We start from the raw sequence: 23,819 nt of genomic DNA on the forward strand, positions 1-23,819 counted from the left end.
TTCAGGATTCTTTTTGTAGAAAAACGGAAAACAGAAAAAAAAAAGTTTGAAGTTCTGCCAAGATGATGTTCAACACCGCCTGTACAAGTCTGAGCTTACTCCTGCTTGTCTTTGTTAGTACAACACACTGCCAAGTGAAACAAATCACTAAAAGTTCCAAGAAAGGTAGGTTTTGTCTTTGAGTTCCTCGTTTATTGCTAGATTTTTTTTTTTTTTTTTCGGACTTGTTTGTGTTGTTGCCTTTTTTGGCTTGGTAGCAAGTTTAGCTGATACATGTTCATAGTTTATTCTTATGTTGTGAAAGAAAGCCCTGATCTTGAATCTCCTCCTTTTAAATACTGCTATCTTTCATTGTGTGGTCCTGATATCTGGTCTTTGTTGACACGTTCCATCTAAAAGCGTAGCCTGAACTTATACCATTTCTCACATGCTCGCGCTACACTTACAAGAGCAGTAATTTTACAAAATAAGTTGAAACGACCGAGTGACTGAAAGATAGCTATGGTGGGGCCTCTACGATAGTGGTTGCGAGATTACAATGGTATAATATTTGACTCGGCATAATTAGGGTTCAAAACTGCACTGTTGCTTCTCACAGGCTGCTGCTTGGCAAGCTTCTAGTTATCATCATTTATCTTGCTTGTTCAGACATCGCATAAATGATTTGTCTAGTGCAGTGACCATGCACCTAGATTATAAAGGCAGTGACAAGCCCGGCTAGGTGCTAGCAAAGAGTGAAGCTAAGCCATATCAGAGTTCTCCTAAAGCGTGGAAAAGGAACTGGCTGAGTCGGATAGCAGTGGCCATTTCACTCTCATTTGCACGCTGCCTCTCTTTGGTAGTTCAACCTTTTGGATTGAGGCAGTGCCACCGGTACACTTTGGTCATTTCAGCTTACATTGTCCACGGCTGTACACAGATTTAGTGGGACCACCTTTGGAGGGGCTCACTCAGCCTCTCTGCTTTTGCTTCAGTTAAGCAGTGTAAAAAGTTGCCAGAATGTTTTCAATAATGCACAAACATAGCCTGACAGTGTTTAAATGTTACAACGCTACCCATTAGCATGAAACCGCACAGATGAACCGGAACAAAACATTAAGTGGCATGAAACAAATTCTGGTCGAGTGATAAAGTATACTAAACAGATTATGCTTTTTAATTCCAGCGCCAGAAAAGCTCCTGAGCAATCCTTGCAGCGGCAGGGAAACATGTCACGAGTGCTTCACATTTGACTCTGACTGTGGGTGGTGCTTGAAGGAGGTAAGCATTGCCACAAAAAAGATCAAAAGAAATACTTTATGTTGGAGTGCATTCAGTTTGAAATTGCTTCAGCCAGAATCCAATCCAATGATTTACCTCTAGTAAATATTAGCTGCCAACCTGTGACATTGAGCAGCTGCACCTGTCATAACTAAATGCTCTATGTTAAAAGAAATTGCCAACATTTCTAGAAATGTGTATTATAATCTCATGGCTTTGTTTCAGGGCTACACAAATGATGGAAAGCCGAGATGTGATACTCTCATCAACTTGGCCGAGTACTGCCCTAACGACTACTTCCACCCCAAAAACACAATGACTAAAATCACGGTATGCCTGTTACCTTCCAAATTTTGTCGCCATCATGGTGTTTGGGTGCTGCGACACTTGTTGTTTCTGCCCACTGTGTCCAGGACTCCGAGTTGAGCAACAAGGGGGTGAGAGAAGGCGAGGCGATTCAGATCAAGCCACAAGAAATCAGGCTCAGGTTGAAGCCAAGTAAGTCATCCTTCCAGAACAGTCTGATCCTCTGGTTACACTGGCATTGAAAGGCCTTTCACAAAGCATTTATGCATACTGTAAACGACTAAATTTTCATGAGGACCTAATTTTCGCGAATCGCCTACAATTCGCGAAAAATACGTCCCGCGAACAATTCGGGCAATCATGTGAACGCTACGGAAGCTACACTCGATACGCGAAAATTGGAACCCGCGAATAATTTCGAATTTTCAGCTTGGGCCCGATCCGCGAAAATTAAGTCGTTTACAGTATCTCAAATTTTTTATAAAGATATAACAAAAAAGTGCAACAATAAAAAAAAAGCTTTTTTTAATGTAATAATTGTTCCTGCTCTTTATACCCTGGTCTCATTCAATATCGACACTAAATTCTGTTTATTTTATAAGTCTTAAGGCTGCCTGAGGCATTTATTTATTAATCACAATAATGAAATCGGTCCAACCCAATTCCTCCTGACCGCCGAGAAACAAGAGAATTTATTGGTTAGAAGGAACTTAGAAAGTAGAGTCGCGGGAACTGAAACACCCCAAGTGATTTCTAGGGTCTCGGATGCTTGAAAATTTTTACATTCATGTCGTTGGTGTTTGTAGCATCCCGTTGCGCGCTTTTGACGCCGTGTTTTGTGGAATCCCGATTTCGGTTCAGCATCCCTTTAACAGAAATTTTGTGGAGATTTCTGCACTTTAGTTGTCTACGGGAAGTTCCCAGCTGCTATTCGGTCGCAAACTGCAACGTATGAACCGACCAATAAGCAGAGGGCAGTGAAACTCTTCAGTAATCTGCCTTTAGGTGGTTTATTTGTTGTACTCAAATTTCGAGAGTGTGGGTTTCTCCAAAAAGAAATACAAGGAAAAATTTTTCTACGCGCAAGAAAAACAAATGCAAACAAACCACCGGCTTGATACTGTCACTCACAGATGGCCCCATGAGGTTCGCAGCACCAGCACCTTATCAGTGTACGCCGTTCCACAGTACACGTCGGCATGTATTTCGTGCAGGAAACAACAATAAAACAAACAGGGAATTTAGTAATAAAGATAAATCCAGAGAGGAAGGACAAGCGCTGGAAACGAGCCGTAGTTGGAAAGCAGGCGATAAAAAATTGTTTTCAGCAATGAAGTCTACGTTGCATAATGCCGAACAGACCATTTTTAAAAATTTATTCTTGGTTTCACTTTTAATTTTCAAACTAACGATAATGTAACCTTTGAAGAAACAACAAGTCATCATTTGGAACGGGAACTCGAAAGGTTCCTTGTGTTGCCGTGCCTGCCAATGATTGCTCCATTCGCGAGTGGCAGCGTGGGGAAAACGGTTTATTTACGTTTGTTTTTTCCGTGTACAAAACTTTTTTTTTTTTTTTTGAGGGGGGGGAGGATTTGTGTTTGTTAAATTTGGGCACTTATTTGTGAGGGGTCTCATTGCATTTGGTCTATTGGCTGATTTATTGGGTTTATTTTATGACTGGATAGTGCTCTGGATCTCTTTGTAGATGTGAAATGGAGCACTTCATAGATAACACTGTTTCTCAATGTAAGTTCCTAGGTACACAGAACTCCCCAGAGTTTCTTTTTTTTGGCCATCCCTGACCCTAAGTAAGGCATTTTTCCAGTTTAAGTGCTATTTTAGCAGACCTGATTCAACGACTTCCATGACGTTGTGCTCGTGCCAGACTTAAAGGGACACTGACACCCCCCAAAATATATTTTTTATTTTTTGCCAGGCGATTCATTATGGTGTCAGACGACTACCCAATCAATATTCTGCTACAGCGTCACATATACTTTTAATAAAGTAAAAAAAAAAACGAACTGGACTGGGGAGGAAGAAGAAATACAGAGGAGGAGTGAGGTGGCAGAAGTCACGGGGCTTTGATACTTTTTTCCTGCCAAACAATGCATTTGCTGGTTTTTAGACGCCCCAAAAAATGGGTATCTTATTTCTTTTCTATTTTTAATATTGTGTGCGTGCCTTCGATGACCTACGACTTTGATTACATTTGGTGGTTGTGCCTAAACCTTAGAAGACTGCTCGTGACCACAAAGAAGAGAGTGAGCGCTACTCAAACCGGCCAGTTCTCGATCGGTGGTTTTCGGGCGGAAAGAAACCGAATTTCAAGCCGCAAATTCTGTTCTGGGTAGTTGGACTCTCATATGTCATGTACAAATAAAAACCTTGGCGAGCATGAATACCCTGTCAGTGTCCCTTTAATGTGTGGCTATGAGCCAAACCCTCACCAGTATGCACATTATGTTTTACATGGTCTGTGGGCTTTTTTACTGTTTAATTGCATCAATGCCAAGATTGGGAGGGGCTCCTCGGCTAATCGTCTAAGTTGATGGGGTTCTTCAAGGTTGGAAAGTTTGTGAACCCCTGCCCTGACAGGTTAGCCCAAGAGACCTAGTGGGCAAAACAGATTGAAGCTTTGTGCAGAGTATCAAAGTCAGTCTTTTGAGTCTAGAAACTGGTAGGAAGGACTAGAAACGCACTAACTGGATGAATCGCACTGAATTCATTTTTCAGAGTCGCCGTTCCCGCTGAATGTGGAGTTCAAGCAGGCGGAGGACTACCCCGTGGACCTGTATTACCTGATGGACCTGTCCAACTCGATGAAGGACGACAAAGACAAGCTGGCCCTCCTGGGAGACCTGCTGGCCGAGGAAATGGGCAAGATCACCTCAAACTTCCGGCTGGGCTTTGGCTCCTTTGTGGACAAGGTCGTCATGCCTTACGTCAACACCGTGCCCGAAAAGTGGGTGGCCCTCGTGTTTATGCCTACGGCTAGTTACTGATCACCATATCTTTCAGTCTGTTGGTTGCACTGTTGTATAAGTTGCACCCCCCTAAAAACAGCTGCTTTCATGTGAAATCCGGTAAATAAGTCACACTTTTGTATAAGTCGCACAATGAACACACTTTTTTTTTTCCCCGAAAAATTACATAATTGGGGTAAAATTCTGCATTTACTCACTTTGCGCAAATGTCATTTTAGGTGCCAATATAGAGCAAAGCTAAGGATGCACGGTACTGTGGCACATATCCACTGACAGAGGTGTGTCCATGGCTGGCGTGCCAAAGTAATTAGCTCTATAAATTGCAAACCTTTTTTAGGGCGCTTTCGGCGTGCCTTTTGCCGAAGAAAAAGCGTCCTACGAAGCTCACTCAACACAGAGAGTGATGCAGCCGTTCTTAGGCCTAACCACTTTTGCGACATTACGGTTCGAAAGCGGACCATAGAAGACGGCGTGTTTGTTGACATCAATGCATCCAATGGACGAAGCATTTCCGTGGCTGGGCAGTTCCTCGACACCAGCTTCGCTAGGCATGCGCGCCGCTTGGTTTCACTTTTGGTCACTTCTGCAACCACGCAATTCCAGCGATTACAAGAGCAGCTTGGCTTGGCATGACTTGGCCCGACCACTTGGCGGCAAAAAAAAATAAAAATTGGCGGGCTTGGTGGCTAGTTGGCTAGCTAAGATGGACGGAGTTGAAGACAAAGCTGAAAATTAAAAATGCATTCATTATGCCAGAAAAAAAAAAAAAATGAAAGTTCCAATATTGATGCTCATTGTGGCGGGTGCGTTCATTATGTGACTGTAGTCGTGGAGTGCTGCAAAGCTAAGGATGGCACACAGAGTAGCTGCAGCCGTGGACCTATGCCATCATAGTTTTGGACTGTCTTTGACCTAACAGAAGTGCAGGCCATCGGCACATGCTCTACCGTTCCTCCTTTGTCATAAATGTCGGTACACCACCGTTGTATGGTACGTGCTCTGTGGAAAACTGTAAAAATAATGGTAACTTACACTCCTCAGAATGTGGGGATTGACCCCTTGGGTACCGTTTGCACAGGGTCATGTGTGGGCGAGATCTGGAGCGGAGCGTATTAGGATCTGTTTCATGTCAGGCTCAAGTTTGGAGCTGTATATATATGCAAGGCAGCTAACATTGAAGTCTACCCACTATTTCTCCATTGGAGCCAATCAAAGCTCGGGGTTCTGATATCAGTGCAACCCCTGTGCAAGAAGCGGACAAACTTGCGCTCCGCATAGGATGCGGATAATTTTCAACCAAAATTACGAAGAATCATTTTGCTTGAATCAAAGGTGGTGCTAAGTGCCAGTGACCTTTTTCTTGGCAAAGGAAAAGTCCTGTTACGAAACTGTCAATAGCAGACCGCGTCTTGACTTAGCAAAGGTCTTCCAAGGCTGTTTACCGGTTACCTGAATGACAGGCTGAAATTTAGAATATTGACTCGGGGAAGAGGCCTACGTAAAGTTTATGTAGTGCTGGTTTACACCAATGAAAGATGGCACTATAGATTGCAGATAATTCAAAAGGTTAATGCTTCAGGGGGTGTTTGGGTCATTAAAATAGTTTTAATAGAAAGTGCTATAGTATTTCTTTTTAGTGGTTTGCCCTGCCTAAAAATGAATACTCATTAAGAAGAGTTCATAACATATTATAGTAACCCATACTCATGCAAAGGGCATGCTGGCTCCTTGCTTCCATTTAAGAATAATGTTTCTCTTAAAAAAAAAAACGTAGAAGCTTTTTTTAAGATGCCCTCTTCAACAAGGAGTGATGTCATCTTTTACGGCCTCTTATGGTGGTTTGAGCTATTAATGTGCAACCTTCAAGTGGAGGATAAAAGGTCTTGAACACATCTTTCTCATTTGCTAAATTTGTATGTGTTGGTGAAGTAGATGTAGCATTCCGATTCGTGCCTTGCACATGAATATTTACGAGGCCGCAGTATATTAACCAGGCCCGAAATTGTTTTATGTTTATTTCTCTATAAGATCTGCGAGTGCATTTTGCCTCCTGTTTATTTGGAGTAGAACAATGTATTTAAGTGGCTTCCGAAGTGCAAACATTGTGATCAGGAAATATTTTTCGGTGGATGATATGTCCAAAATTAAACTAAAAGGTAGCTTGAATTTACAAGAGGAAGCGTACTTCGAGAAATCATCACCATAAATCATTCACTTTTTCTTGCAGTGCCAGTTATGAAAATTGTAGCATAATGTGAGGTACCACTTAAGTTTACAAAGAGATTACTTTCACTTCCAATTTTGCACTTAACAGGTCACCTTCAGATTGAACCAGTCTCATATTTTTATTACCGACGCATGTTCACCAATGTTTGCAGCCTAAGTTTCTTTTTAATCGGTAGATGCCGTTGATGTTTACAGCATTCATATCATGGTAACGGCAACAAATACTGCTTATATCATTTGTCACAGTATTTAGTGGTGTCATCATATTGTGGCTACTCCTGTATAAGTACATTGCACGTGTCTGGTTACCACCAGATGTCATTTCAAGCACTCCTCTTTTGATAGCAGAAAAGGGAGACCTCATGGCTTCATCTCAGCAATAGGACAGATGGTAGTTGGTTCAGATGATGAAATCAGGAGAGCAGTTAGACGCTCCTTTCTCAGGTTGCTTTACCATCTTCCAGGCTGCGTGTCCCGTGTGATGGCTGTGTTGCGCCCTACGGGTTCAAGAACCACATGCCTCTGAACTCCAAGACGGCCTCCTTCAAGGAGCAAGTGAACGAGGCACAGGTCTCTGGCAACCTCGATGCCCCCGAAGGCGGATTCGATGCCATAATGCAAGCCGTCGTCTGTCACGTGAGTGCCCTAGGACGACTTGCTTGTGCTCGCGTAGCTAATGCTCTAGTCTGTTGGAATACAAGAGCTGCAATAACACCGCACTGCGCTCAGTGGCCACCCCGGCCAAGGTGCCTGCAATCTTACGGAGGCTTATTGCGAAGAAGAAGCTGTGTAACCGAAATTTCAATTGCACATAAAAGATGTTCGTCAAAATTAATCCTCAGTCCTTCGCTCGCTGGGGCGTCACCCTTCGTTGTTTTGGCACGTAAAACTCCCGAATTTGAGTTTCCGCTCTGCCCAATATTTCGAGGGACGCGGGCATTAGATGAACCTTGTTCGTATGGACACCAATCTTTGAGAAAGTGTGATGACTGAACTTTTTTCCTTTCTGTGACAGAAAAATAGTGTCTTTGTACTGAGTACCATAGTAACTCCATTTCTCTGGAAATTTAGTGTGTGTGTGTATATGGGGGGGGGGGGAGTGACGCCTTTTCAGTGGTTCTTAGTAAGAGACTATATTGGCTCATTGTTTATACAACCAAGCCGAAGGCATGGGGGGAAACTTGCACTGTTTTGAGTTGGTTGGCAATTGTGTTAATTTTGTTGCTCTACACAGCCTTTTATTTATGGCATAAAAATGTTTCAAATAAATTTTAATATATCTTTGTGTGCTTTGTGAAATTATGAAGCGTGAGGTCTCCACATTAATTACTTTACTTGTGGTACCTGCACAGTGACTTGTTTTTTGTCCAGGCATGTACAGATGGTAATTGCATACAATGTTTTGAAGTTCTTGCATGTTCTTAAGTAACAAGCTCTTTTCAATGTGAAACATTCTTTGGCTAGTTGTTCGGGATTTCATGAAACCAGATTAAGTTTCCCCGCCAGATTTTGCGGGCAGATTGAGGTCACGTCACCTCAACACTAATTCAATCCATATTGCAACGCTCGCAGTGTTGCATTATGGGACATCACAGACCTACACACCAATTCAGTTTCTCCGCTAAGTTTAGCGGGGGAGTTAAATTGGTGTATACACCTGTGATTTCCCATAGTGCAACGCACGCAGTGTTACAAAATGTGACATGACATCATCTCACATCACCTATACACAAAATTCAGTTTCTCTGTTAAATTTAGCAGAAAACTTGATGTCACTTAACATGATGTTACGTGACCTACACATAAATTTAGTTTCCCCACTAGCAGGAAAATTTACGTCACGTGACATCAATGCGAATTGAATTTCCCCGCCAGATTTAGCAGGAAAACTGACATCACGAGACCTCAACATCATTTTAGCTTCCCCGCTAAATTTAGCGTGAAAAACGACATCACATAGCTTTGTGTCACGTAACCTATTAGGTTACGTTAGCGGGGAAAATGATTTTAAATGACTTCATGTTATATGGCTAGTTGCTCCGGATTAAGTGAAGCCGGATAAAGTTTTCCCGCTAGATTTAGCGGGAAAATTGACTTAAGGTGACCTCAGCAGCAATTCATTTTCTCGGCTAGATTTAGCGGGAAAATGACGTCACTTGACCCTCACAAAAAGCTCGGTCTAGCTGCTAAATTTAGTGACGAAATTGACTTCAAGTGACCTGATGTCACATGACCTATACAGTGATTAAGCTTCCCTGCTAGATTTAGCGGAAAACATACATTACGCGAAACCGATTCCATATCGGTGCAGCCAAGAGGGCCAGCTATCACTAAATGCTTGTGGTGCTAGAACTTTTCACACATCCAACAGTATTGCCTAGCGATTTGCCATGCATTTTTTTGTTGTTTTGGCTGCAGCAAGACATTGGCTGGAGAGAAAAAGCACGGCGGCTTCTCCTCTTTTCCACAGACAGCGGCTTCCATTACGCAGGAGACGGCAAGGTGGGTCATTCAGTTTTCATCCATAACGTTTCTAGTCCATAAATTATTTATATTATTTTCTACAGACAAAAGAAATGTGATAAATGGCCCTACTTCCTGAAAGGGGACAGCCTCCAGTCCACTTGAATGTTTAATAGGAGATTGCACATGTGCCATTGTTTCGCGATACCAAATTATTGACATACCTGGCATGACGAAGCAGTTGCACCGTAAATTCTGTCATAAGTTACTTACATCGGTGGTTTAAAATAGGGATCCTTAGAGGAATTTTAGAGTCTGCGAAGCCCTTGCTAGTTGGGCAAGCTTGGCAATTAGAACTGTCCTTTCTCATACACCGAAAGAACAACAACAAAAAAATCTCACTTTTGTGGAATGTTTTTTTTTTTCTGTGTATGGGGGGAACGAGAAAAGGCCATTTCACACTCGTAGCAACGAGTTGTGTTCATTTATTTTGTCATTGTCGTAATCGCCCAACACCCTTTTGTCTCCCATTACTTCCGCCGTGGTCAACTACCACGGCAGTAGGAGCTCCGCCTTCAACATCTGCTCCTTGCCTTCCGTCATACTTTGGCCGCAAATGTCCACGAGGCGCCGAAGTGTTATCGATGACAGGAAGCTCGCACCGGAGCTTCTCCTAGATTCTTAAACGGTCATAAACTATCATGGAGGTAGAAAGCTTCTGGTGGTGAAATGGGGTTAACGGAAATTAAGCGGAAAGTGCGGAGAGACACGCCCCCAACGACGACTAAAACCCAGAGACGCCATTGGACAAAAAAGAGAGCCAACTTGGCACCAACATCTGTTCTGGTAGCCCTCGGGGAATCGCACCATGACTGTCCAGTGATTTCTTTGTTCTTTGTTGCGCGAAAGCATCTCTTTAAACAGCACGCAGCGTCTGACTGCTTGTTCCGCTTGCAGCTTGGGGGCATTGTGAAGCCCAATGATGGGTCGTGCCACCTGGAGAACGGGGAGTACACGCAGAGCGTGCACCAGGACTACCCGTCCCTGAGCCAGATCAACGCCAAGATCCAGGAGCACAAGGTGAACATCATCTTCGCCGTCACGGCCGACCAGATCGGCATCTACGAGAAGCTGGGCAACCAGCTCGAGGGCTGCAGCAGCGGGCGCCTCGAGAATGACTCTTCCAACGTCGTCCAACTCGTCCGGGAACAGTACGATGTGAGTGGACCAACCACCTTGCTTTCCTGTCTTTCGTGACGCTAGTCTTTACGTCGGTGTACTTTGTCTCGCTGCGGCCCACCCTCGGTAACTCGAAGTCGCCTTATTCAAATTTTCGTTTGATTTAGAAAGGGGGCTTGGTCCCGACGATTACACATACGAGTCTAGTGATACCAAGTATCACCTCTGAGACCGGTGAATTCGAAGGATTTTTTTTACGTGATTGAGAAGTCCGGCAACTCTTGAGCGTGAAAAGCCTCGATTGTGCTGACCAGGCTCAAATCGCATGCGAGCACGCTTCATCGCTTTTATCTACAATGCAGTCAACTTATAAAGATAATGAGATAACCCGAAAATTAAATTGTTATGTCCGATTATCGTTGTATCTGGACTAGATTTACTAGAAACTGATCGTTATAAGCAGTACACCTGTTATATGTGACATCGTTATAAGTTGATTGTACTGTACCACGTGCGCGGTCGGGAAAAAAAGAGAACAAGCGCGGCGTGTGAACAAGCCGCGAGGCGGCCAAGCCAATTAAGGAGGATTGTGGGGCTTTTTGAGTAATTTTCTTATTTATGAAAGAATACTGTAAAACCCTTAATGTTCGCAAGCCCTCAATTTTCGCGAATTTCACGAATTGAAGAATTCGCGAAATTTAAGGGCGTGTGAAAATTTCGGTCCTTAAGATTTTCAATGCGGGCGACTGAAATTCGCAAAATTTAGTGGTCGCGATTATGTCATCTGTGACCGATCCGCGAAAAATAGGGGCCGCGAAAATAAAGGGTCTTACAGTACTTATCATATTATACAGTTAAACCTGGATATAACGAAATTAATAAAAGTTTGCAATAATTTGTTATATGGAGGATTTTGTTACATGCAGTTTTCGTGGAAAAACTCGTAAAGGACAGGTGGAAAGAAAGCGAAAATTAAAAATCCACGTGGGCGAACTCACTGCGTCATTTATTTAGTGGAAAAAAAAGTGAAAGCCGTTTACAACTCTCTGTAACGCCGAATTAGAGCGCAGCTCTTGAGGAGGGAAGGGTACTGGGGGGGGGGGGGTCAACTGACCGGAGGGGGTCACGTGAAGATGACAATGCCGATGATGTCATCAGTGACGTCACTGATGACATCATCAGCAACGATGACAATGCGGATACTGATGACTTCATTAGTGACGTCACTGATGACGTCACCAGTGATGATGACAATGCAGATGTCGGTGATGATGATGACGATGACAATGCGGATGCTGGTGACGACATCAGTGGCGTCACTGATGATGTCATCAGTGATGATGACGATGCGGATGCCGATGACGTCATCAGTGACGAGGATGTCATCGGGGGGGGGGGGGGGGGGGGGGGGGGTCGGGTCACGTGACCTTGGGGGGGTCAGGTCGCTTTGGGGTGACCTTGGGAGGGGGGTCACGTGACCTTGGGGTGATCTTGGGTTGACCTTGGTTATGCTGACGGCGACGGCAACGCCGCTCAAGCCGGAAGCGGGCGCCTAAGAGCTGTGCTCTAAAAAGTCTGTAAGCTTGCCTTGCGTCTTTCGCGCGAGCGAAGGCAACACGCAGCACTCAAAAGGACACCAAAGCGTTTAGAGCTCTGTAGTCGTCCTGGGAGTCGGCGACCCGGCATAATAAATACATCGATGGCATTCAAGACCTCCCTCGCTGTAGGCACCAAAGGCTGCTCGCCTTTGGTGGCAATTGGACATGAACATATCTGCATTTTAAGTACAGTCGCCGATTGATTATTCGGACTTTGCAGGGTCCGAAAAAACGTCCGAATAATAGAGCAGTCCGAAAAATCAGCAGATTGAAAAACTTGCCTTTATTACTTCCAAGTGGGCTTAAAAAAGCTGTAAATAGTGCTTTGTTTCAGGTTACGCCTCCTTTTTTTTTCGGCAACTTTCTATTAGCTTGAGGATCGCTGCCTTTTTTTCTAGCGTTACGGTCGAGTACTTTATGCGCTTCTTGATGACACATTGCAGCGGCAGAAAAACGGATGGGGCTATGACGTCCAAGCCAGCGTTGTGCGAACGAGATAAGAGGCGCAAAATCACGAGCGCAAAATGGCGACTGGCGATGCAAAGAAATGGGAAAAGCAAAATGATAATGATGATGATGACGTGCAGCTAAATGGAAGAAAGAGCTAGCATAGCCTCACCTAGCGGTAGGACTCAGGAGTACTCAAGTAGCGCCAGTAGTGCTGCCAAACCAAGCCATTCCATCTGCAGCCAACATAGAATTCGAAATGGCCGCTTCTCGATGGTGTTTTCCGCTGATCGGTCGCGACGATTTTGTTAGAATAATCAAACTTTCGGACTTCAAGCTGTCCTAAACATTGGTCGTGAATATACACTATTTCTATGGGGTAAGTCACGGTTTTGCCTTTAGGTCCGAAATATCGAACAAATAAAAAATTATCGAAGTCCGGAAAAAAAAAAAGAAAATGGAGATTGCGGCAGAGCGAGATCAAGGTTATCCAGTGCGAGCGCTTCGTGTCATGGAGTTCACAAATACAAGCGCTTCTATGAAGATCGCGTCTGGGAATTGAAAAAGTTTGTTATATAGAGGATTTCGTTGTATACAGGTTCGTTACATCCAGGTTTAACTGTACACTGATATGTATAACACATCTCGCACCTGTTCCCAATGTGCAATCAGATACTGAATATCTTAAATAAAACCCAAATTTTGGGAAATCGGTCTAATTTGGGGGGATTAGGTCATTTGTTTCAGGCCTTTAAAAAAAATGTATTCGTAAATTATAAAACAATTTAATGCAACTGCATTCACAAAAGGGTAATTTGTGCGGTGATGCTATTTGAGATCTCACCTGAGAGGGTTATGTTACATGAATAAAAAAACAAATGGTTTTAGTGCGTTTCTTTAGAATTCTAAGTATATTTAACTCTAAGTATTTTGCCGTCCCCATGGGCTTTGAATTGTTTGAGAGTCAACTGCACATCCAAGGCTGCGGACCACCAGGTTCAATGGCGAGCCGGTTACAAAGCACATGCTTCGACGCTCGTGTCAGTGAACTGAGACAAGCTTACTGAAATGCTTTTCGGAGCAATACACCGTATGGTTTCTGAATTGTTTGTGATTGGACTTGGTGGCCCACAGCTTTGACTGCAGTCCATCGTAAGGTGAGATGGAGTGTTGTGATGGGAACACCGGATTGTGGGCTAGTTGCCCACGGTCTCGAATGAAGGTACGGTGGTTATGAAAACTCACAGTTATAGGGACGCTTGGATTGATCCCACCATCTTAGGCAATCCTGAAGATATTTCTACAGGGTTCTGCTATAATCTCTTTTTTTTTTTTTTGCTCGAATCTCGCTTCCTTCTACCCCGTTGCCTCTTCACCTCTCTGGGCCTCCACTTATTATTCTCTCTTCCACCTCTGTTTTACATTTTTCTCTGCTTTTTGGTGTCTTTGCTTGTCCTTGCAAACAGACAGAGTGTTACATGACTGCCCCAGAGTTAAAGCTGTTGATCTCCATCTTGCATCACCTGGTATGCCTCTTTTGGCCTGTGCATATCTCACAAAGATAGTACTGCACACAACTTTGGTTTGTGTGGCAACATTTACTGCGTTTGCATTGTATTGTTGTTGTATGCTATGGAGTATCCCCCCACACACACACACAAATGAGCTTGCAATATTTATAAATAAATGAGAAGCACAACTCTCTAATACATTTCTTTTCTGCAGAAAATTAGCTCCAAAGTGGAGATCAAGGACAACGTCACCAGCAGCAACATCCAAATCACCTACTGGTCTACCTGTCTCGGGTACGTAATCAACGTATTGGAGGTTCCCGCGAGACCGGTTCTTATTTGCCTGCCTTCCATCAAATATTTTGTCTGGTCCCCATTTGCAGTGACAAGAAAGAAAAGACAAATGTCTGCAAAGGCCTGAAAGTTGGTACCAATGTAAGCTGAGTTTCACACTTGGATCACGTTCTAGACTCGGATGCAATAAACCCTTCCGAAAATTCAGTCTGGCCGCCTTGATCGCCGTCGCCGGACTGTAAGGTATCTGTATGGTAATTAAATGCAGGTGCGGCACCAGCATTTATTTCAGACTTGATCTCTTGGCACAAAGTCGGGTTTAAAGCCCCTTGATGATGTGACTTTTATTGAGGGGTTGATGGTTTGGTGCTTCATACTGGACAGTTCTTTTTAGAGCGCAGCTCTTAGGGGCCCGTTTCCAGCCTGAGCGGCGTCGCCGTTGGCGTCGCCGTCGGCGTCGCCGTCGGCGTCGCCGTCGGCGTCGCCGTCGGCGTCGGCGTCGGCGTAACCGCGCCCCTCCCTCTCCTCCTCCTCCCTCTCCTTCTCCCCCTCCTCCTCCCCTCCTCCTCCTCCCCCTTCTCCCCTCCCCTCCTCCTCCTCCCCCTCTTCCTCCTCCCCCTCCTCCCCCTCCTTCTCCACCTCCTCCCCTCATTGTCCGGCTTGAGCGGCAAGGAGGAAAGCAGTGCGAAGGTGGAGGAGGGGGGAGGAGAGACGAGGAGCCGGAGGCGAGGGGGGGGAGGAGCTTGAAGGACGAGGAGGTGGTAAAGGAGAGGGAGTGGGAGCGGGAGGCGAGGAGGACTAGCAGGCATGATCACGAGGGAGGAGGAGGAATATACCCTCCACTCCTCCTCCTCAAGAGCTGCGCTCCAATTCGGCGTTACAGGAAGTTGTAAACGGCTTTCACTTTTTTTTTTTCACACCATCAATATTGAAATAGCTAGAACTACAAGGTAAGGAACCCATTCTCTTCGGCCATTGTCATACGAAAGTGACACTGTCTTACGAAACATATTATCACGACCACCATTAGTATGGCAAAAGTTGAGCTGTCATTTGAGCCACCAGATGGCGCAGAATTTTGAAAGGGTCTATTGCAGGGTCTTTGTTGCCAGCAGTGTCAGTTCAATTTTCATTGCGACAGGTGACGTTTGAAGCAAGCATTGAGGTCAAGTCGTGCCCCAAGGATCGGAGTCAGTGGAACCAGACTATCCAGATCTATCCTGTTGGTATCAGCGAATCACTCATCGTTCACCTAGAAATGATCTGCGAGTGTGATTGTGAGATGCCCTGGAATGAGGTAAGTGTGAGATAAAACTGCCCAGATTCAAGGGGGAGTGCCTCTTTTGGTGTTTAAACCAGTTCCCAGTTCTAACTGAGAAAAATTACCATAGAATATTGCGCATCCACCCATTCCACATTAAACGCCCATATCCAAATTTCTAATATCTGAGGAAATATGCACAGTACATTTATATGTAAAATTGATGGTCGTACAAGCGCCCATTCCCCATTTTTTCATGATTATCTCTACATTTTGAGTGGGCGCTTGCTGCCCGATATTTTACGTTACATTTAAAGCCAGACATTTTGGTTTCTCTTTTAACTCTCCGAAGGTCTTGTAAAGTTTCGCGAGATGTTTTGCATAAATTTTGAATCAAGGTCATAGAAAAGTAAAGTGACAAGCATCTGTTAGCATTATTCTGCAAATTAGGATGAAGTGGAATTGTTCATTTGGCTGTTTCAGTCCAAATACCCTAAATTTTAGAGAATTTGACGCCAATAAACTGGACAGTTTGAGTTTGGTTCAATCCCGAAGATCACTTCTCATACCCTTCCACCGCGTGTATACTAACGCTTCGATATTACGTTTGATGGTGTGCAAAAATCGGTTTCTCTCTGTTGTATCGCGCTGAGATTTACTGCAGAGGTACCCGAGAGTGATGCATTCATTAATTGAGAATATGAATACACAAAACCTCCGGAGTCAAAAGAAAGAAAATAAAAACTGGTTTTGTCATACTTGTTAGTGAGCGCGTTGGTAATGATATAAGTTTAGAAAGAGTTATGTACGTAAAGACGGGGGACGGGACAACACATCTTGATGTGTTGTCCCGTCCCCTGTCTTTACGTATATAACTCTTTCTAAACTTATATGGTTTTGTCAGTGGAAAAGTTATTGCTAAGCCTTTTTTCTCAAAATTATAAAAAAAATCGTTTTGGGCTATTTTGACATTTATTACAACTGAAAAATCAATGAAATGGAAAGAAAATGCACTTGCCTTACTGTTCTTCACTTCATTTGGCCCTAATAAGAACCACAGTGACACAGCATATTATTTAAGTGTACATGCAAAGTATAGGGAAAAAATTGTTTTTGATTTTTTGTGATTTACTCGGGTGGTCCAATTTTTACCACAATTTTGATGAAAGCTTCTGCCATATTCGACCTCCTCTTTAGTTAATCCTAGCGCGACACGTTAAGAACCCGATTTATGCAGACCTTCCAGTGTGGGATATAAGCGTTAATGTACACGCTGTAGAAGTGATGATCTCTGCTTTAGTTAAATTTGAACTTTGTAAGTTTAAACAGCATAATAAAAAGGGCGTGGTACGGGAACAGAAAGAAGGCCCAGTTTTGAGGACGTCATATGTTTTTCTTTTTGCTCAGGAACCAAACAGTCCCAAGTGCTCGGGAGGCAATGGAACCTTCGAGTGCGGAATCTGCAGCTGCTACAACAACCGTTACGGCCGAGAGTGTGAGTGCGACGCCAAGGGCACCGACCAGATCAAGGACGAAAAAGGATGCTTTTTGTGAGTACCGACTGGAGTGCCTCGTATCTGATCCTTCGCTTACCGCTCGCTCCTTCGATTCCCCGCCAGTGCACGCTTGTCTATACTTCGTTTCACCTTCAGTCCGAGCGCAGCGGACGCTACGAGCCATCCCAGCCAAACCAGCGCCGGGAGAGTATCACGTGACCTTGTGGTTGGGCGGAGCGACACGCGGAGCTCGAGGTCACGCGATACTCCCCCGGCGCTGGATTGGCTGGGAGGGCGCGTAGCATCCACTGCGCTCAGACTGAAGGTGAAACTAAGTATAGCAACAATGTGGTCCGTGTTCTTTTTTCAGCCCTAACGACACCAAGCCCTGCTCCGGTCGTGGGGACTGCCGATGCGGAGTCTGCGAGTGTCACCCCAGGGAGGTGGGTGACACTTAGCCTTTGTTTTGACCAAGTTCTGGTTTCATTTTTTTTAACTGATAAAAAACGAAAAAGACGGAACTCTAAGAGAAATTATATGAGCTTTTTATTTCGAAGTTGGGACCAGCCAATTATTTTCCAAGTTTAGATTTTTGTTCAAGCCTACAGAGTATTTTGGCATCTGGAATCCTGGCAGCCACTCTACATGTTTCCACCGTAGAACCTTTTCATAGGAAAGGGGGATTTAGCAAACATGTGGATCTAGTGAAGTGGAGTGTTGAAAAATGCATCTACTGCTGAATCCAACGAAGACATTCATAAAGGAACATTTGGGTCTCTACTTCGGTAGACGCCGACTCTCGGCCGACATGCGAGAAGCCCTTCTACCCATAAAATGAAGAATTCATTCTTTTTTTTTCCGTAGAAACACGAAGAGATTGTGACCGGCAAGTACTGCGAGTGCGACAACTTTTCTTGTGATCGGGTCGACGGAGACCTCTGCGGAGGTGAGGCAAATTCCCCTTCGAGGACTCAGTCCTTTGAAGCCTCGTTTCCCAGGCCGAAAGCCGTCGGACGTGTCTTGGGAACGACGCAAGCTGAACGACAAAACTTGTTCTGTTTCTCGGCACAGGAGAAGAAAAGGGAAGCTGCATCTGTGGCAAGTGCGAGTGTCGCAACGGCTGGACCGGTCCCAACTGCAACTGCTTGGACACCAACGACACCTGCATCGGTCCCAATGGGGTGAGTTTCGCTCGCAGTGTCCCCCGTGGTCGCCAATGGCTTGGGCAATAAACGGGGCGCGGCAAGTCCCAGGCATCTCGTCTTCACCCCGCAGCCAACGGGACTGCGGCGTTTGCCGACGAGAACGCGAAAGAATGAATCACGAAGCGGGAGCGAAAACATGACGAGCCACGACCTGCGTTTTCTAAGCCATTGGTGACTACGGCACTTGTCGACTGCCGTAATGGGGGCAGGTGATTGACGTCCACGCCTGTTTTTTTTTCCGCAGAAAATATGCAGCGGGTTTGGCGAGTGCTTCTGCGGGCAGTGCAAGTGCCACGAGACGGATGAAGAACGTTACAGCGGCCTGTATTGTGAGGACTGTCCTGTAAGTGCGCGCGGTTGGTCTCGGGGGCTACAAGCTTCTTTCAGAATGTGTCTATCGGTGTGTGCTTTGCTGCGTGCTTGCAAGTTGGGATCAAATGCTCTTGGGGCAGACTTTTTAAATGTACCAACAACATTGTGCAAATTTGTTTTTATAGTTTTTACAATGAAGCTGTTTGACACTAGAGTCTGGGAAAAAATGCGTCCTCACATGTCGACTTAAAACACCCCATTGGTCGTGGGAAGTATGAATAAATAAAAGCAAGAAGAGGGGTCAAGTAGGAATAAATAAAAACAAAAAGAGGGGGCAACCAGCGTGAGTCAGCCTTCCTTGGCATTATTAGGTAGTGAGTACCTGATCTCTTGTTATCATTTCTAGGCATCGTCCTAGAGGTCGTCCTAGAAGTCGTTCGAGAGGTCGTCCTTTAGCCGTCGTCCTAGAAGTTGTCCTTGGGGTCGTCCTAAAAGTCGTCCTCGAGGTTGTCCTAGAAGGTGTCCGAGAGGTCGTCCTGGGGTGTCCTAGAAGTCGTCCTTGAGGTCGTCCTAGACGTCGTCCTCAAGGTCGTTCTAGACAGCCTCTTCGAAGTCATCCTAGAAGTTGTCCTTGATGTCCTCCTAGTTTCCTTCCTCTAGGCTTTGTCCTCAAGGTCGTCCTAAAAGTTGTCCTTGAGGCCGTCCTAGACACTGTCCTCTAGGCATCGTCCTAAACATTGTAAAAAAAACAGCTTCGCTGGTCCTCCATCTTTACATAAAGTGAGAAAGGTCTACAATTTTAGTCCCCCTTTTTTTTTTTTTAAGTGTGAAGTAGTTTTTTAATGTCTGTGGGATAATTATCTCTTCACCCTTCCAGTAAATGTATTTCCCTCTCTCTCTCCTTCAAGAAACGAAATGCTAAGCTTCCTTAATTCGGTCACAAGTATCTCAACCGATTTCGTGCTGCTTGCATTCTGTAGCAACGGGTGCGCACGGTTTGAGAGAAGGAAGTCAGCATCGAAATGAGCTCACTGAGCTAGCAAAGCAAGCCTGGCCTTAGTTTGAATCATCTTGGATTTTAACTCCACAAATAGTGTGTCGCATATGTGGATTTCGGCACCTCGCGTATTGCCTCAATTTTAAAGGGGCAATGCAACAATTTTAAGTTCGAAAGAATTTGCGGTTTTTAATTTTCACATTCTTTATCTTATCAAAAAGAAGGGAGAAACCGCCTCATTCATTTGAAATATCACTATTCCGTTGCATTATAGCAAAGAGAAGAACGGGAGTATTTCGCGATTTGCAGCCGCGGGGTGGCGGCCATAAAAAGTAAGGCATGACGCACGATGGGTATAATATAATAAGCTGGCAAGATGGGCCATTTCGGGCTCAATCTAATGCTATATTTGATAAATATTGTTGTTTGAACTTGAGTAAACGAGTCAAAACTTCATATCATTGACAAAGTTGTACTGTATTTTTGTGCTAATACGTCAGTCAAACTTCCTTACAGAAAGTTAAGCTCTTTGCTCCTCCCCCCCCCCCCCTCTCCCCTTCTCCCCATCGCTCGGGCCAACCTTAAGGTCGCCATGTGAATCGCAAGAATCGTCCTGGAGGCTCTGAAAGAGAACCCAACCGGATCTTTTCCATCCCCATTGCACGTCACTCGGAAGACGGTGTACGCTCATAGGCAAAATATTTTTTTAGTTCTTTAATCCAGACGGTGCAGGGAACAAGTAGTACCACATTTATTTGACCGAAGTCTGAACATTGTTGCACGGACAGCACGGCCCCTATAAAGGGACACTGACACCCCCCAAAATTTTTTTTCATTTTTTTGCCAGGCAATTTATTATGGTGTCGGAATACTACTTAATTAATATTTTGCTGCAGAGTCGCATATTTTTTTAATAAAGCCAAAAGACGCAACTGCTCGAAACCGATGCCGAAACCCCCGCACCGCATGGAGAAGTGGAGAGGAGAGAGTGAGTGGCGTAAGTCGCGTGGCTACACCCAATTGTGCGATAGTTTTTTTGTTGTTTTTTCCCTTCGCGCGCAGCAGACGAAATGCGTTGCGGGATTTGTTTGCCATGCAATTCCTTTGCAGTTATGTTTGTTCTGCTCGCTGTTCTGTACTTCAAGATAAGTTGTTTTGTACATTTAAGTGTTGGCAACTAGTAGTGGGTGCCTGTGGTGAATTCCCGTGATCGGCTCCGAAAAAAATACTCCCAAGATGTTGCGTGAGGAGCTGCCTCAGATGTCCTGCATCTGAAAGTGGCATTCTGCGGCAGAGGTGTCAAAACTGGAATCCCATACCATTTAGTTCAGCGACGTATCGTCCACAACAATTGTTTTTTTCAGTGATAATTGTAAAAAAAAAATGTAAACATTGCAAAATGTTTGAAAAAAAACACAAAACGGTACATTTGCACTGGAGATTGAACCCGTGCCCGCTGTGTGGGAAGCAGACGTCTTTCCACTGAGCTACTGAAGGAATACTCATTCGTAGTAATGCAGCTGGTCGACTATGTATTCAACTCGAAGTATGCATTTCGTGCTTGACGTTTGAGCGAGCGATGTCTTCAGCCATGAGAAGGGACGTTGGCTCGGCGACACCTTTGTACAATCGGCTTGCTGGTCGGGCGTGTTGTACGGGACGAATATCAATTCTTTTCGTCTGTCCAAAATTTATCTTTCGAAGAAAGACAGAATTTGCCGGTGCCGTGACCGACAGTTCTGAAGTAGAGGTCCCACGCCCGTCGTCCGCTGCCATCCGCGAGTCCTACAAAACGACGCCATGTTGAGAATGATGCAGTAAATGCACAGAATAATTCCGGTTGTCTGTGCAAGCTTTTTTTTCAATCAACGTATTTGCAGCTTGTTGAAAGCCACAATAAATGGGTTTTATATTTTTTTTCTAATTTTAGTATTGACTGTGCGCCTTCAGTGACCCACGACTTTGATTAAATTTGGTGGTCGTGTCGAAACCTTAGAAAAGCGGCCCGTGACCACGGAAAAGAGAGTGAGCGCGACTCAAACCGGTCAGCTCTCAATCGGCGGTTTTCGGGCTGAAAGAAACCGAATTTCGAGTTGCAAATTCTGTTCGGGGTAGTTGGGCTCTCATATGTTACGTACAACTAAAAACCTCGGCGAGCATAAATACCCTGTCAGTGTCCCTTTAAGGGTTGTCTTTTGTATCCTGGCTCCAAAGGTGTGTCTTCTTTCATTGGCAGACTTGTCCTGGCAAATGCGAAGCCTTCAAGGATTGCGTCCTGTGCCAGGTGTTCCAGATTGGAGCACTTTCGGAACAGGAGTGCAAGACAAACTGCACTTTTCTCGCTATCCAGGCCCCCCACATTGAAGGTATGCACCCGACCTTTGGGAAAACCTTGCTTAAACTGGGGCTCAAAATAGAACAACTTAGTTGGCGAAACTGGCATTCCCGCTTGTGTGTTTGCATGTACTGAATATAACCCTTTTTGAAGTGCTAGAAAATCACGAGGGATTGGTCACAGGGAGAATGGACTGTGTCCCAGTTGAAGGGTGTGGCTGACTAATTCCAGTATCATACTCAGCTCTCAAAACGCTGCTTGAGGTACGCTGCACAATGAAGTCGAGACATTAGCTGGTGCTTTCCACGTTTTCCTCGTAGTAGATGTTGTACACCAAATTTTATTGCCAGCAGAGGACAAGGGAAGAAAACCCATGCTTATGGCAATTAGCTTTTGATAGCTCTTCAAACAATTTCAAAATCACAGACGTTGTTTAGTTTTTAAGAGGCAAGCTGTTAATGGCGAACCGAAATTTGGATTTAAAAAAAAAACACGCAGGAGATGTAGGCGGGATGCTAATATTCCTACAACACTACTCGTAAGGCGATATCTCGAATGGACGGCCGTATTTTGCGAAAAAGAGATTGAGATTGAACCAGGCCGACGAGGCGCGTGACGTGAATGTACCTCGTTTCCTCCTCTCTTCGCTTTGCCTCCTCAAGGCAGCGAGGCAGAGTAGACGCGAGGCCGTTCTCTCTCCTTCCCGGAGAAACATGACGTGAACATTTCTGTCACATGCGCCTCCTTTTTTTTAAAAAATGCGGTCATCCATTCGAGATATCGTTGTATGAGCGATGTTTTGATGTTTGTAGCATCCCGTTGCACGCTTCTGCCGCTGTGCTTTGTGGAATCCAGATTTTGGTTCAGCATTCCTTTAACCCTTTGATGGTCAAGTTTTTGTGTCCAAGAGATGTTTGCCAGTGGTCCGGTTTTGTTTGCAAAAGAATGGTATAAAGAAAGAATCCATGCGCAGGTTTTTTCCTTTGCTATCTAGGGCAAAGCGCATACAGTGCTTGCAAGCTGTTTAGGTTTAGAAGCATCAAATGAAGATATTGAAGGCGAAAAGTTGTCACCTTGCTTCCATTTGGTTTCAATTTGGCGCATCTGCTTCTGCGACATTCCAACGGCTTTAAATTACTAACTGGAGGTACTTAATGGAACTTCACTGCCAAATGATGAGCTCTCATCTTCTAAATTTAATTCTGAAAAGCGTTGAAATACGGCGACGGCCGTTGAAGGGTTAATTTCCTGGTGATATGTTGAAATATTTCGGCAGAAAGGGCTATGGGTGCTCACTCGTTTGCTTGTGTTAGCGCCATCTGCCGTGTCAAATCAACAAGCGTGCGATTAAATCTTGGTCATCCACAGTCAGTTGGCATGCACAGGCTTTCATTCCTCAGTTTGGATGTAGTTCCTGCTATTTACATTTGGAAATTACAATACGGTTCCAGCATCAGATAAATGAGCTTAATCCTTGTGTTGTTGCACAGGTGATTTGTGTAGCTCACTAAGACAGTGGCACGCCAGAAGTGACACACTTTCCTCACTGATATATCCCATGTCCAAAATAGCGGCAAGACTCTTAAATCGACTGCAAAAATCAGTTTCTTAACCTTTCGCGTTCCGATCTTGTACAGCGTTGGCCACAGGTGGTGCATTTTTTCTATAAAATTCGCAAAGAGCGAACTTACCTGAGGAAAAAGTAAGAAAAAGAAGGCGGCTCAACTCCTATGGAAACGCAGCAAAGCCACCGGTCTTCAAACCATAGGGCGCCTTATGGTTTGAAGACCGGTGGCTTCGCTGCGTTTCTATAGGAGCTAAGCCTTTTTCTTTTTTTGCTTTTTCCTCGGGTAAGTTCGCTCTATGCGAATTTTATAGAAAAAATGCACCACCTGTGGCCAACGCTGTACAAAATCGGAACGCGATAGGTTAAGGGGGG

General features: G+C 44.6%; 1 protein-coding gene across 1 annotated transcript in view; it reads left to right on the top strand.

Moving 5' to 3' along the window:
* LOC8028157 (integrin beta-PS) overlaps positions 1–23,819 on the top strand; it is a 32,115-nt gene that overhangs the window by 1,243 nt on the left and 7,053 nt on the right. Inside the window, exons 2-18 of the mRNA XM_040218646.3 lie at positions 6–165; positions 1,166–1,260; positions 1,486–1,590; positions 1,674–1,758; positions 4,306–4,534; positions 7,247–7,418; positions 9,201–9,284; positions 10,203–10,463; positions 14,195–14,274; positions 14,364–14,415; positions 15,416–15,571; positions 16,943–17,085; positions 17,402–17,474; positions 17,896–17,977; positions 18,103–18,212; positions 18,481–18,579; positions 21,782–21,911. Of these exons, the coding sequence (XP_040074580.1) occupies positions 63–165; positions 1,166–1,260; positions 1,486–1,590; positions 1,674–1,758; positions 4,306–4,534; positions 7,247–7,418; positions 9,201–9,284; positions 10,203–10,463; positions 14,195–14,274; positions 14,364–14,415; positions 15,416–15,571; positions 16,943–17,085; positions 17,402–17,474; positions 17,896–17,977; positions 18,103–18,212; positions 18,481–18,579; positions 21,782–21,911 (2,059 nt within the window). The 5' untranslated portion in view covers positions 6–62. The remainder of the gene's footprint in view (positions 1–5; positions 166–1,165; positions 1,261–1,485; positions 1,591–1,673; positions 1,759–4,305; positions 4,535–7,246; positions 7,419–9,200; positions 9,285–10,202; positions 10,464–14,194; positions 14,275–14,363; positions 14,416–15,415; positions 15,572–16,942; positions 17,086–17,401; positions 17,475–17,895; positions 17,978–18,102; positions 18,213–18,480; positions 18,580–21,781; positions 21,912–23,819) is intronic.

This window comes from Ixodes scapularis, unplaced genomic scaffold, assembly GCF_016920785.2.
Source record: "Ixodes scapularis isolate PalLabHiFi unplaced genomic scaffold, ASM1692078v2 PGA_scaffold5__190_contigs__length_132052651, whole genome shotgun sequence".
Lineage (NCBI taxonomy): Eukaryota > Metazoa > Arthropoda > Arachnida > Ixodida > Ixodidae > Ixodes > Ixodes scapularis.